General features: G+C 44.7%; 1 protein-coding gene across 1 annotated transcript in view; it reads right to left on the reverse strand.

Moving 5' to 3' along the window:
- The window catches only part of LOC134337381 (uncharacterized), a 42,719-nt gene extending 27,180 nt beyond the window's left edge, over positions 1-15,539 (reverse strand). Inside the window, exons 1-5 of the mRNA XM_063032345.1 lie at positions 15,438-15,539; positions 11,565-11,624; positions 4,172-4,289; positions 3,739-3,911; positions 1,249-1,391 (exon numbers count right to left, since the gene is read on the reverse strand). Of these exons, the coding sequence (XP_062888415.1) occupies positions 1,249-1,391; positions 3,739-3,911; positions 4,172-4,289; positions 11,565-11,624; positions 15,438-15,483 (540 nt within the window). The 5' untranslated portion in view covers positions 15,484-15,539. The remainder of the gene's footprint in view (positions 1-1,248; positions 1,392-3,738; positions 3,912-4,171; positions 4,290-11,564; positions 11,625-15,437) is intronic.
- Between the last annotated feature and the right edge of the window lie 341 nt (positions 15,540-15,880).

The following is a 15,880-nucleotide window of genomic DNA, read 5'->3' on the forward strand; positions in this document are numbered from 1 at the left end:
AATAGAGGGATGGAGGGATGGATAGATGGGTGGATAGATAATGGAGGGATGGAGGGATGAAGAGATGGAGAGATGGGGAGAAGGATAGGTATATACATACATATCTGGAGTCAATGCAATGTAGATCATGAGATCACTTCCTTGGTTGTGGATTTATCCAGTGATAGAACAATGAATAGGATTGGCCCTTAACAAAGAGCATCGAACAGTACAGCACAGTACAGGGCCATCTTCCTCCATTGTCTACCAACCTTTTAACCTACTCTAAGATCAATCTAACCCTTACCTCCTACATAACCTATTATCCACATGCCTTTCCAAAACCTGACACCACCACCCCTGGTAGCACATTCCACACACCGATCATTCTCTGTATAAAAAAAAACTTACCTCTAACATCCCCCCCGCCTCATACTTCCCTCCAATCACTTTAAAATTATGCCCACTTGTATTAGCCTTTTTCTGCCTTGGAAGAGAGTCTCTGGCTGTCCAATGGATTTATGCCTCTCATCATCTTGTACACCTCTACTCAGTGGAGTTTAGAAGAGTGAATGGGTTTTCTAGGAGGTTTCCTCAGGCTAGAACCTCAAGGCATATCTCAGGATAAATTTAAGATTGAGATAAGGAATTTCTTTCTTTACTTAGAGGACGGTGAGTCTCTGGAATTACCCGTGCCAGAGCTGTGGAGCTGTGTTGCTGAATGTAGTCAATGCTGAAGTCTGGATACTTTGGAAATTAAAGAAATAAAGGCATTTGGGGATCAGGCAGGAATGTGAACATAAGGCACAGGAATTGTCATGATCTAACTGAATAATGAATTCTTGCCCCTTAATCCCAATGTTCTTTCGTCTAAATATAGGCTTTCTAAATGTACCACTCTAATGGCAAGTGTGATGAAATGGGGGCATTGGACCTTTTCTCTCCATTGACGATGTTCTGAAGCTCACATTGCAAATAGTTGTAGATCCAAAGATATAAAGTCACAGAGATGTTAATGCCAGGGCATTTCATGGGTCATTGCCCTGGGTGCCTAACCCTACAGCTAACCCTTGCTGTTCCTGCTTTGGGAGTAAGTTTTAATCATGACCTTCCAGCCTTGGGAGCTGTGGATATCTCCGAGACACAAGAGATGCTGCAAATGCTGGATGTCAGTATCTCCAACTACATCCAAGAGATGGTGCCATGCTGACTTTGCTTTAGGGTACGTCTGAAAGGTGGTCAGTCCAGGACAGAGGAACCCATTCCTACCTGTTTCCACTCTGTAGTGCCCTTGATTTGATAGCGAATTTCATTGAAAATCCTCTTCACTCTTGGTTTTGCCCAACTCAGTGTGAGTAGCCCTGCCGACCTTCTCAGGTTTACTTCCTTGATTGACAGAGGCTTTAACTTAACTGAAACAAGAGCGAGGGTTAGCACAGATAAAGTCGGTCGATAAAGGCCACATTCTTTATGATGAAACTTCTTACTTTCCAGATCCAAGCTCCCTCCGCTCACTAATTTAGAAATTTAGGAGGAGATAATTTGGCCCTTTGATTCCTTGTGTTAGAAGCTGCAGCAGCAGGGGAGGTGGGTCAGGTTGGGCCACCTGATGTGGCACAGACCATTCCTGAGACTTCTGTGGATCAAAGAACAATTTGTCATGGAGACTAAAGAGGCTGCAGACGCTGGAATATGGATCAAAAGCAAACTGCTGGAGAACTCAAGGTCAAGCAGCGTCTGTGAATGCAAAGAGTTGGTTGGTCTTTTGGGCCGACAGGCAGCACAAGGAGTCTCAAGACCTAAATCCTTGACCATCCTTCTGCCTCCATAGAGGCTGCATGAGCCGCTGACTTCCTCCAGCAGCTTGCTTTCTTTTTCAGCAACAATTTTCTGGAGGCATTCAGCTGATTGAGTATCACCTGTGGGGAGAAAGGAACTGTTGATGTTTCAGGCCGAAGCCCTGCATCAGGACTGGTCTTTGACAATGGCATACCATCATTCCCACAATCCTGATTGAGAAGCTGCAGAACCTGGACCTCTGTACCTCCCCCTGCAATTAGATCCTCAACTTCCTAACCGGAAGACCACAATCTGTGTAGATTGGTGATAACATATCCTCCTCGATGATCATCAACACTGGTGCACCTCAGGGATGTGTGCTTAGCCTACTGCTCTACTCTCTTTATACACATGACTGTGTGGCTAGGCATAGCTCAAATACCATCTATAAATTTGCTGACGATACAACCATTGTTGGTAGAATCTCAGATGGTGATGAAAGGGCGTAGAGGAGTGAGATATGCCAACTAGTGGAGTGGATTCACAGCAACAGCCTGGCACTCAAAGTCGGTAGGATGAAAGAGCTGATTGTGGACTTCAGGAAGGGTAAGACGAAGGAACACATACTAATCCTCATAGAGGGATCAGAAGTGGAGAGAGTGAGCTGCTTCAAGTTCCTGGGTGTCAAGATCTCTGAGGATCTAACCTGGTCCCAACATATCGATGTAGTCATAAAGAAGGCAAGACAGCAGCTATACTTTTTTAGGAGTTTGAAGAGATTTGGCGTATCAACAAATACACTCAAAAACTTCTGTGGTTGTACCATGGAGAGCATTCTGACAGGCTGCATCACTGTCTGGTATGGAGGGGCTACTGCACAGGACCGAAAGAAGCTGCAGAAGGTTGTAAATCTAGTCAGCTCCATCTTGGGTACTAGCCTACAAAGTACCCAGGACATCTTTAGGGAGCAGTGTCTCAGAAAAGCAGTGTCCATTATTAAGAACCTTCAGCACCCAGGGATGCCCTTTTCTCACTGTTACCATCAGGTAGGAGGTACAGAAGCCTGAAGACACACACTCAGCGATTCAGGAACAGCTTCTTCCCCTCTGCCATCCAATTCCTAAATGGACATTGAACCCTTGGACACTACAAATTTTTTTTAATATACAGTATTTCTGTATTTTACACTTTTTTAAATCTATCCAATATACATATACTGTTATTTGTTTATCTATTCATTTATTTATTATTACTTTTTTTTCTCTTCTATATTATGCATTGAATTGAACTGCTGCTGCTAAGTTAACAAATGTCACGTCACTTGCCGGTGATAATAAACCAGATTCTGATTCTGATTCTGAATAGTCCTGAAACATTGACCGTTCCTTTCTCCCTACCGACGCTGCTCGAGCTGTTGAATTCCTCCAACAGATTGCTTGTTGCGTCGGATTCCAGCATCTGCAGTCTGCCATACCTCTACCCTCTGCAGCAGTCTGCCACTCTAGCAGTGACTGGCCACTGCAGAGCTTAGTGGCAATTGCTAAGCAGAATTGTTACATGCCATAAGGCTGACCAGACCTGAGTCTCTTAGATATTGACTCCTGACTTTCTGAGGCACAGACAGTATCTTCCCAAAAAGATGTTACCTGTCCCCTTCACCCTCTGCCCCACTGGACCCAGACATCCTTCCCCTGTCGTCCAGTCTGAGCTATACAGATTGATGTTGGCCAGATGTTCATATGCCAGTGCTGGGCACTGCCCACAGATGCAGAATCTCGGTGCAATAGAGTAGAGCTGATTTATGAACTAGGCAAAAATCTCCTGGATATAGGGAATCTATCTACAGCTCTCTCCAACTATTAAGGACAACAAATGAATCACTAGGATCCAGCCCAGGGATCTGGAGGTCAGAGTCAAAGAGAAGAAGAGACCAGTCTCTCCAAATATCAGAAGCTCATTTGCCAGAAAAGAGAAACTCACTTTCAGCCTGCTCTGGCACCACATACAGCTTTTCTGACTTCATCTTGGTGTTACCATTTGCTGTCTCGACCCAGAAGGTCAGGTTCTTGTTCATATAGAGATTGTCACGCTCCACAATGTAGGAGGTTTTATTTCCCACCTCAAACGACCTGCATGTCTTGCACGTGTCACAGCTGTGGGAAAAAAAAACACACAAAGAAACGGCAAGGTTAAAAAAAAAAACACAGGAAGAAATGAATCAACACGTGTCGTTAGCAACTCGCAACCATTAATGGCTTTTACTGAGTCACAAATCTCACTTCTCAACCGGCCGGGCAGATTACTCCAGACTTTCCAACCTGTAGGGACCACAATCACGTAAATTCCTGTGAAATGGGGGTGACTGGGAACTGGCTGAGTCAGCACAGACTTTGGGGTGGTGGGACTCACTCACCAGTAGCACAGCCGGTACCCTGATAGATCCTTCCCTCTCTTCCATGTGCAGTTGAATGGCTTATTCTCCTCGCTCCACTCTCTGAAACAGATCAGACCCGAAGGTGCATATGGGCTCCCTGTAAAATCAGCGACAAAGAATTAGTGCAGAGACATAGAACTAGCATCTGCTTTTAACCTTCACTGCATGTGGATCAGACACACAGTAGCTGTGGAAGGCTGTAAAACCAGACAGTTCCATCATGGCACAAGCCATGACATCTTCAAAAGGCAATGTCTCAAGAAGGTGGCATCCATCATTAAGAGCCCGCACCATCCGGGCCATGCACTATTCTCATTACTACCAGCAGACACTATCTCCCCAAAAAGATGTTACCTGTCCCCTTCACCCTCTGCCCCACTGGACCCAGACATCCTTCCCCTGTCGCCCAGTCTGAGCTATACAGATTGATGTTGGCTGGAGGTTCATATGCGGTGTCAGGGAGGGGTAGCTACTCTGATGGGGGATCACGTCATGTCCTTTTCAAGGCGGTTAGTCCACCCTTGGTCCCCACCTGGCACTCAGTTCTCACCTGTGGCTCCCTGTAGCTGTTTGCATGCGACAGCAGCCACACCCCGGGCAACAGCTTCGACAAGCCGGCTAAACCAGGTGAGGGTAGCCGACGGGTCTCAAACCCTCGGTGAGATAGGGAGTTGTCTATCCCAGCATGTGAAGACAGACTCCGGCGGATTGAGCGGACGGGACCAATAGGAGGTCCAACGGTCAAGAAGGCGGTCTCTGCAAGCGTTGTGGAACATGTAGGGCAGGACAAGACACAAAAGATGTCCTGATCATCCACTGCGCCTAGTCCCATCTCCAGCCGTCTCGACTCTGTCTTGCCACTGGATCCAGATGGGAATTGGGAAGAGAGAGTGAGGCTGACGCTGCGCAATTCTCCCTCACTTAAATCCAAATCATGCGCTAGTCTCGACACCATCATAATGGTGTCAAGGTCCTCAGCGACATTGACGATGGACAAACACACATACCAGCAGAGAGGAGCTACAGGAGCCTGAAGACACACACTCAATGCTTTAGGAACAGCTTCCTCCCCTCCGTCATCAGATTTCTGAACGGACCATGAACCCATGAATGTTACCTCAATATATTGCTCCCTTTTTGCACTGCTGATTATTTTTTGTATTTCTTAATGCAACCTATAGTAATATTTTTATTACTGTGTCTTGTACTGTACCGGCATCGCAAAGCAACAAATTTCACAACATACATCAGTGGTAACATGGAAGAAAATGAAGCCCGAGCATTAACAAAATCACGACAATAGCAGGGAAAGAAGCAGATGGGGTCTGTCTGCTCGTACTAATTAGCATTAAGTCCCGTAAGAAATGAAGAGCTGATAACACACGGATGATATGTGTCAGGAGGACCCCTAAGCCCTTAAGGCTACATGACTAATGACTTGGTTTCTTATAATCATTGAGGAGGAACTATTGGCCTTCAAGGCTACAGGACCCATGCGGTCATGGGGAGTACGAACGGTGAAGGTTGAAAGCCTCTAGAACTTTGTCAATAAGGTCTAAGCAGGAACTCGACCCCTGAAAATTGCCTTACTGCATATACTGTAAGATATAAAAGACCATGCTTGTGCTTGCTTTAGCAGAGTCAAAAATCAGAGACCATGATCACGCAATAAAGTAGTTCAACCCAATACCAGGATTTGTGTCTTTATTTAAGTCTAATTGGCAACAATAAATTTCTCAGACAGATAATAAACCTGATTCTGATTCGGATATGACCTCCTCTGCCCAGATATGCATGGGAAAGCTCCATCCAAATCATTTGCTGCTTCCAAGTTCATTTCATACCCAGAGATTAAGATTTGAGATTGTCGCCGTCAGACTGGTGGTGTTGAGGTAGGGCTGAACTGTTGGGAGGATGACTGGATTGCCGGGGGAAGGTGGTATTGGTCACACTGCTGACGCATTGATATTGGTACTGGTTTTTTATTGCCATGTGTGCCAACATACAGCGAAAAGCTCGCCTTATACAGATCAATTCATTGCACAATGCGGTGAGCTGGAGTAAGTCAAACCAATGACAATAAAGAATGAAGTGTAAAAGCTTCTGAGAAAGTTCAGTGCAGGCAAACGATGAAGTGCAAGGTAGATTGTGAGGTCAAGAGTCCATCTTGTCCGTTCAGGAGTCTGATAACAGTGGGAGGTAATCTGTTCTTGAGCCGAGCGCAACGCGTTTTGTACCTTCTTCCTGATAGGAGGGGGAAAAGAGAGAGTGTCTGAGGTGGATGGGGGGGGTCACTGCTTTACTGAGGCAGTGAGAAGCACAGGCAGAATCCATGGAGGAGAGGCTGGTTCTTGTGATGTGTAGAGCTGTGTCCACAACTCCCTGCCCTTTCGTGCGGTCGCATGCAGAGCAGTTGCCACGGGAACTGGTGTTCCTACTGAAGAACTAAAAGTTAGCAGAGGGGAAATGCACAGCCTCAGCTCCCTAAAGTAGCCGCCGTATTTCTAAGAAGTAGGTAAATACAGTTGTGATAACCAGCTCCTCCTCATCCTCCTCTTCTTCCCAGTGGTTGGACATACACTGAGAAATTATCCACCCAGAGGCACAATGGACATGACCATCAACGCATGAGAACTCCATAAGACATATGTGGAGCCACGGTATCCACTATATGTTATCACTATAAGGAAAAGGTTCGTCCATCGTCATCGATGAAGACCTGGACACCATTATTACTTTTTACGAGGTCGAGTTGCGAGCTCGACACTCAACCCAGCACGGATGGAAAGCATGCCCGGGAGCGTCCCGACTGGATTTGAACTTGGGAACCTCGGCTCTGGAGTCCGGCGCTGATGTCACTGCGCCACCAGCCGGCTTGATGGTGCCGAGACTGGCGCGTGATTTGGATTCAAGTGAGGGAGAGCTGCGTAGTGCCAGCCTCACTCTCTCTTCCCAATTCCCATCTGGATCCAGTGGCAAGACAAGAGGCGAGACGGCTGGAAATGGGACTAGGCGCAGTGGATGACCAGCACAACTTCTGTGACGTCATGCTCTACGTGTTCCATGACGCTCGCAGAGATCGCCTTTTTGACCATTGGACCTCCCATAGGTCTCATCCGCTCAGTCCGCTGGAGTCTGTCTTCACATGCTGGGATAGACAACTCCCTATCTCACTGAGGGTTTGAGACCCGTCGGCTACCCTCACCTGGTTTAGCCGGCTTGTCGAAGCCGTTGCCCGGGGTGTGGCTGCTGTTGCGTGCAAACAGATACGGGGAGCCACAGGTGAGAGCTGAGTGCCAGGTGGGGACAAAAGGTGGACTAACCGCCCTGAAAAGGACGCGACCTGTTCCCCCACCAGAGGTGCTACCCCTCCCTGACTATAAGTAACTATTTAACCAAGAAATTCTTTTAATCCCATCAATTGACAGGGAGATTGGAGCAAATTTGCTTGAGAAAGATTAAGACCCTCGCTGATGCTTGGGAATCCCTGGACAACGACAGCTCAAAATGGAGAAGGAACATTCAAGGTGGCACAGGGAATCTGCCCATTTATCAGGAGCTCGTGGAAACCTAGTGTGAACAGCAAAATGACCTTAGCATTGGCTGAGATGCCCTATCACCTATCCAAAACCACTTCCTGCCGCACGGGTGACAGAATCTGCAGACCCCAGAGTGGCCTCATCAACCACCTCACGACCCACAGAACTGGAGTAGGAGAAGTCATCTTCAACTCTGGGAAGCAGTACATTGTTGTGCTTCCTACCACATTTTCAATATGCACATGAGAAAGTTCTTAAATCTCCTTGGAACATCATGCTTCAGAAACATGAATACTGAGGGGCTGTGGCTGGGGTGAGCCTGACATCTTATCACAGGAAGGTCTTGGTAATACCAGACTGGGGTTGGACTGAGGTCAGACGTGAGTTGCTATGAAGCCGTGGTGATCAACGAATGCTGTTGGCAAAGACTTCAAGTAGTGCAGCAAGTTTTTGGAGTGGCAGGGAAAGATTTGGGAACAGCTTCTTTCCAACTGTGATAAGACTGCTGAATGGATCCTGACCCGGATCTGGGCCGTACCCGCCAAATATCTGGACCTGCCTCTCGGTTTTTTTGCACTACCTTACTTTCCATTTTTCTATTTTCTATTTATGATTTATAATTTAAATTTTTAATATTTACAAATTTTTACTATTTTTAATATTTAATATTTGTAAACCAGGGAGCGGGAAGCACAGAATCAAATATCGTTGTGATGATTGTACGTTCTAGTATCAATTGTTTGGCGACAATAAAGCATAAAGTAAAGCACAGACTCTATCTGGAGTCGTTTGCTTATTTATTTATTTATTGAAATACATTGCAAAGTAGCCCCTTCCAGGTGCTGAATCCACTGTTATTTGTCATCTATATCAACGACCTGGATGATAATGTGGTTAACTGGATCAGCAAATTTGCAGATGACACCAAGATTGGGGTGTAGTGGACAGCGAGGAAGATTATCATGGCTTGCAGCAGGATCTGGACCAGCTGGAAATATAGGCTGAGAAATGGCAGATGCAATTTAATGCAGACAAGTCACTTCAGCAGGACCTATAGTGAATGATAGTGCATTGAGAAGTGTGGTAGAACAAAGGGATCTGGGAATACAGGTCCATAGTTTGTTGAAGGTGGCGTCACAGGTAGATAGGGTCATTAAGAAAGCTTTTGGCACATTGGCCTTCATAACTTAAAGTATTGAGTACCAGAAATGGGATGTTATGTTGAAGTTGTATAAAACATTGGTGAGGTCTAATTTGGAGTATTGCGTGCAGTTTTGGTCACCTACCTACAGGAAAGATGTCAATAAGGTTGAAAGAGTACAGAGAAAATTTACAAGGATGTAGCCAAACTGGAGGACCTGAGTTATAAGGAAAGATTGAATAGGTTAGGACTTTATTCCTTAGAATGTAGAAGATTGAGAGGAGATGTGATAGAAGTCTACAAAATTATGATGGGTATAGATAGGGTAAAAGCAAGCAGGCTTCTTTCACTGAGGTTGGGTGGGTCTACAACCAGAGGTCATGGATTAAGGGTGAAAAGAGGAAAGTTTAAGGGAACATGAGGGAAAATTTCTTTACTCAGAGAGCTGTGAGAGTGTGGAACACGCTGCCAGCACAAGTGGTGCATGCAAGCTCGGTTTCGATGTTTAAGAGAAGTTTGGATAGGTCAATGAGTGGTAGGAATATGGAGGACTACGGTCCTGGTGCAAGTCGATGGGGGTGGGCAGTTTAAATGGTTTCAGTGTGGACTAGATGGGCAAAGGGACCTGTTTCTGAGTTGTACTCCTCTATGACTCTAAGAAGACAACTACAGAGTCACTGTAGATCTACAACATGAGGGACAAAGCCAGGAGAGAGGGGAACTGAAGCATCGTGTGGGTGCAGAAAATCTGCTCTCCTGGTTTACACCTTAAATAAAAGGACTGGTTTCAAGAATAAACTTCATGAATGGTAAGATGTTCAGAAGTAAGGGAACATGGTCTTTGTTGGAATAAAGCCAACAGCATTGACAGAGCTCAACAGCTGAAAGTGTTACTCATGGTTATCATTACTCAGATCAGAGAGACCACAGACTGCACAGATCAGCGGAAAACGCGACCTGTAGCACTTTAAAGCAAATAGGCGCATCCGTTTCTCAGAGTGAGTAATCCCTCACTGCAGCTCCTGCACTGTAGCTCAATGATCTGTAAATCCCCCGACCCCAAATTTGAACAACAGCAAACGCTCCATTACCACGCACTGATGCGAAGTGGATCCGTGTGGAGGTGCCCACGTGTTGCCTCACCCTGAGCCACACAACAACACCCACGCCTCATTCACAGCTTTCATGCCCAGAGTCGGTGCGAGAACCATTAAACAGGCCACCACCAGCAGACGTTTGCACCAACACTGGCAGGTGACATTGCACCAACATGTGGCTCAGAGAAACATGCAAAACACATAGGCAGACGCATACTAAAACATGACCACACTGACACCTGACCCATGTCAATACATGATTCTCACAGACACAAGACTCATATCAACATACAACACACACACTCCATCACTCTATCACCTCACACTCATTGACATGTAACTCAAGGTCACAAATAATCCAGACTAACGTATCACTTATACTGTCACACAACTCGCCAATACGTGCACTGACACACCACTCATACGGCAATACAGCGCACACTTACACAACTCAGATCAAAATACTCACATCACATAACTCATGTCCGCACATGACTCTCATAACAGACTCGGGCACACGCTTCACATTACAAACACACACACACACACACACACACACACACACACACACACACACACACACACGCTGACGCATGCTTCTCACTGACACAAAACACATCGAGACATGACTCGGATTGACTCACAGCTCACTCCACACGTATCTCATACCAACGCATCAACTGGACGAACACATATTACCACAAATCACGATTCTAGCTGACATGAGTCTCGCCAACTCACAGGCCACCAACCTATAACACACGCAACACAACTTCGTCAACACACAACGCACACCAATATATGATTCACAGCCACACACAAATCTCTTCAGTGTAAAATTGACACCAACGGATAATCTGCATCAATGCACGGGTCTCTCACTGACATACAACCTCCTCCAATGTACAACCAGCTCTCCAACGCACAATCCCCAGCAGTTCCTGAGTTTCCCGGAATTACCTCGGCTGGTGGTCTCGGTGGGAAAAGGTTCAAAGGTTCCTCCACAACAAAGAGCAAATACAGACCAAAAAGGCCATCGCCAGCGATTACTCCAACTCAGAAAGGTGACTTCCACCAACATAGAACATACACCGATGCATGGCTCAGAACAACACACAAAACACATAGACAGACACACAAACATGACCCCTACTGTATGAGAGCCGGACAAGGACAGCAAGAACAACACACAGTCTACTGGAGGAAGTCAGTGAGCCAAGCAGAATCTGTGGGAGGAAAGGAAATGCCAAGGCTTCAGGTCGAAACCATGCATCAGAACAAGGATGATGCAGTCCCACCCTGATGCAGAGTTTTGACCCGAAACATCGACTGTCCCTTTCCTCCCACAGATCCTGTTCAACTCATCCAGTTCCTCCAGGAGATTATTTGACGCTCCAGTAGCCACCATCTGCAGCTTCTTGTGTTTCAAGGGCTGCAAGAGGTTCTGACGTACATTCGATCATACTTAATTGGAGGTCACCAAGCCCCAACTCCTAAGTGAACAGTTTCCTCAAGGCAAGCAGGAGTTATGTAGCTAGGGCTATTTAGCCCCAAGTACAGGCTCACCATGCACCAATTGTTCACTCTCTTCCTACCTGTTGTGACGTTGCTGAATTCCTCATCTTCCTGACAGCGCTGACTAATCCCGAGAGTATCTGCAGAGTAAACATCGACACAGGTAACTTTTATCTCTTACTTTCACACTTTTTAAGGACCTGCATGTTTCTGGCAGGACCAGCAATTACTCATCCCTTCTCGCCCTTGAGAAGACGGTTGCGAATAGTTCAACTGTGTGGCTTGTTGTTTTAAGAGTCAGGAGTCTCACAAAAACAGACTAGGAAAGGACGGTGGATTTCCTCTCCTGGAGACTTCAGTCAGCAATACGTTATTATAGCACCAGCGACCCAGGTTCAATTCCACACTATCAGTAGGAGGTCAAGACAGTAGGTTCTCCCTGTGACTGTGTGTGTTTCCTCCGAGTGCCCTGATTTCCTCCCACATTCCAAAGATGAAAGGGTAAGCATAGATTAGTAGGTTAATTGGTCACATGGCGCAGGCTCGTTGAGTCAGAAGGGCCTTATTACCATGCCGTATCTCTAAGTAAAATAAATTAATGTTTATTTTTGTGACAATCTGTCATTTGTCTCTTCATTGCTATTCAAAGGTTCATAGGTTCATTCTCCAGATAGCCATGAAACCAAGAAAGAAAAGAACACCAGCACCGTCATCAACCCGGAAATTGCCCTCCAGCTCACACAAAAAAACAAGAAAGATCGGGCAAAAACCACAGAATATGAAAAAAACTATAAGACTAAAATAAAAAGTCTATGATCCAAGTCCACATCCAAAACACAGAAAACCTGGATATTCCAGGAGACAGTTAAAACTAATTGTTGTTCCAGTTGTACAAATGTATTTAAGTTCCACAATTGCCAGGGTGGGATTTGTACAAAGGTCTCTGGCTTGTTAATCCATGTATCTGGATTACTAATTCGATAATTTGACTGCTGCCCAACAGCTGTACCCACCATACTATTACCACCAGGTTCCACAGGAGCAAAAAGAGCGTCAAGCTGCAACCATTCACAAAGTTAGCTCTCAGATGCAATTAGATACAGGTACTAAGTGTTGACCGTGCTGGCAAGGACCGTGTCCCTAACAGAGATATCATCAGGTACCCACAGACTCATTACTGAGACGTGAATTGGTAAATCTATCCACTCAACACTCATAACCTTCATTGCATTCCGACACCCAATGCCACTCAATGATTCCAGCCTGGAGCTCAACTGCAGATATCTATTATCCTGTATATAAAATAACTTGTATTATATTCCATTCTTTAACTCAAACCAAATATTTATTATTCTGTATACACACCCTACAGACCCACTGTTATTCTGTATGTAAACAATCTGAAACCTTCAAATATATTATGGCATGCAGCTCACCCCTAAAGCTTTCAATCATATACCACGTAGTAAATTGTAACTCATTCCTGTGTACAGGTTATACTGTATATAAACCCCAATAATTCACAATTCCTTTATGTGGGCTTTCCATCTCACAACACCAGCAGCTGATTATTAGAGACCGAGTGAAAGTTTTGGGCAAAGAGAGGAAAATTAAAATGAAGGAAAAGGTGATGAAGATTAGCAAGGAGGTGAGAACTTTTATATGCACACTTCGCAGCCCAAGAGCAACATTAAAAAGTAAAATAACAACCAAGTGTTTAATAATTATTAGTGAGTTCTTAGTGTTGAATTAATAACGGTTGTTGCAAAAGTGGGACTGTTAGAGTCTGAATTTTATCATCCCCTTCGGGCAATCTGTATGAACTTTAACCTCCTCCCAAATTATGGAAGAACAAGTACAACGTTGTGTGTTCAGAGATGCTTTTCTGCACTCCTCTGTTCTAATGCAGGGTTATTTGAGTTACTGTCGCATTCCTGTCAGCTTGAAACAGTCTGGCCACTTTTCTGCGACCTCTCTCCTGAACGAGGCATTTCCACCCACAGAACTGCCACTCACTGCATGCTTTTTGCTTCTCACAGCATTCTTTGTGAACTCTACAGAACTGTCGTGCGTGAAAATCCCAGATCAAAACACCCCATCTGGCACCAACAATCATTCCAAGGTCAAAATCACTTAGTTCACATTTATTCCCCATTCTGATGTTTGGTCTGACCAACAACTGAGCCACTTGACCATGTCTGCATGCTTGCATGTATTGAGTTGCTGACCCGTGATTGGCCGATTAGATATTTGTATTAACGAACAGGTGTACAGGTGTACCCTATAATGTTGCCATTTCGTGTATATTTTGGGATTAAACGATTAAGGGAGAACCTCTGCGTTCTAACAGCCCAGATCCCAGCAAGAGACCACCTTGTGCACTGATTCCAATCCTTGATCCCTGTGAAAGGTTCAGCTTATATATACAGCCAGTCACAGAGCCCAGGATAGATCCAGCCTCAGTTTATTATGAAACCCTAAATCCCAGCAACAAATTCTGCCTATGGATCAACATGCCTCCATTCATCAGTAACAATTATTCAATTTCAAGGTTACTGTCCTTTCAATAATAATTTGCAAAATGATATCATCCAGTTTCAAAAATCCCTCGCACTTCCTGGTGTCTTCATTCCAAATTTCACTGTACTTCTCTTTCAAGTATCTCTTTAACCTTGCAACTCATCTTGGATTAATTGTTTCCTGCTATCTGGATATTTAATTGATATTTTATCCACCCTCAGATCCAAGTAGTCCTGCTTGGCTGGCTGTTAATTTAGACATCATCCATTCAGCACTGAGTGCCACCTCTCACCAGTCAGGCTTCCTAAATTCCAACAATAGCTTCTTGTACTGTCCCCGCTCTTTTCCATATCTTGCCTGCAGTCTCGTCAGTTTACAGTCCACTTCCTCTCCTCGTTGAAATAGGGAGCCACCCTGGTCATGTTTAAACCTCCCGAAGTACCTTTCCTGGAGTTTTCATGGGAATGCTGAATGAACCAATATTATTACCCTGTTATTATTTATGTACGTCTCTTAACATATTACAGACTCTGCAAGCTGTCTCTTCCCTCCTCCCCACTGCCAATGTTCCAGTTTCCTCTTCTAGTCATCCTAATGTTCTTGTAATCATAACTTTGATTCCACTCCTCCATCTCTAAGATCACTGTGAAGTATGAACATGGGCTTTAAACATACAACGTTTAGGAACACCCTTGAAAGAAGCACTTCCACACAGAACAGTACATTCAACAATATGAGCACGAGACAAACAAGGGAAATGTAGCAGAATATTGGTTAAGTTACTGAACTACAGTTCAGCAACTGCAAAGGTGAGAGTCAAATTTACATCTTATTTAAGAATCATCAGATTAATTCCCATTAAAAATGTAATATTAGTACAAATGACATAAAATTAACAGATGAGAGTTAAAGAACATAATGTCCCTTCAGGGGAGGAAATCTCCCATCCTTACTTGGTCTGGCCTGCTTGTGACTTCAGACCACATTACTGAATGATGAACAGCCCTCTAGAATGGCCCAGTAAGCAATCAGCTTAAAGCACAAATAGAGACATACAAGATATGCTGGTCGTCCTGGTAAAAACCACAACTAGTAATTGTATTTTAATAACCTGTACAAAGCACACTGATACTAGGAGACGATGTGATGCTAACAATCTCTTAAACGTATTCTTAGTCAAGCTATTAATGGGGTCCTTCCATGGGTGAAACAATCCTAACGCACCATTCAAGAGCTTGTGGATTGCCTGAACACAGATTTGAAAAAGAACTCATCTATAAAATCTTGTGGTTATTTGATAAACTCAAAGTCTCTGCCTATATAAACCTCTTAACGTATTTTTTAATCTGATAATCCTCCACAGCTCTTGCTTTCACTTCTGGTGTGTGAGATACAAGACCACATGGCGATAGCAGCACATAGCACCCGGTTACCTCTGAAAAGCAGCGTGGAGAAAGATATCAGCAGAAACAAGACCATTTCTTCAGTGTTGATGCAGGCTCTGGCAGTAATGGGGAGAGTGGTGTCAATGCTGTGCTTTCATCATTGCTGCCTTTGATGTTACTTCCTGAGCATTACTGACGTGAGCCTCAGTTCAGCCGTCCCCAATGGTCACGACTGAGAACGTAATGCGCAAGGTTATGAGATCTGCAAGGAAGGACAGGAAGGTAGGACTGGCCTTAAATAGACCAGGTTGGTGAGAATGGAGAAATAAAATAAATGGAAAGTGTGGAGCACTTTTGACGAGAAATTCTGATTTCTTCTGTATTGTTAAAATTGAGAATTATTGAGGAAGGCATGATCATGAGCTTTGTTTTGTGTCCCTTTGGAAATGCTACATGGAGCAAATTACCCTTGCCTGTTAGACGGGGGCCCT

Source organism: Mobula hypostoma, chromosome 24 (assembly GCF_963921235.1).
Source record: "Mobula hypostoma chromosome 24, sMobHyp1.1, whole genome shotgun sequence".
Classification (NCBI taxonomy): domain Eukaryota; kingdom Metazoa; phylum Chordata; class Chondrichthyes; order Myliobatiformes; family Myliobatidae; genus Mobula; species Mobula hypostoma.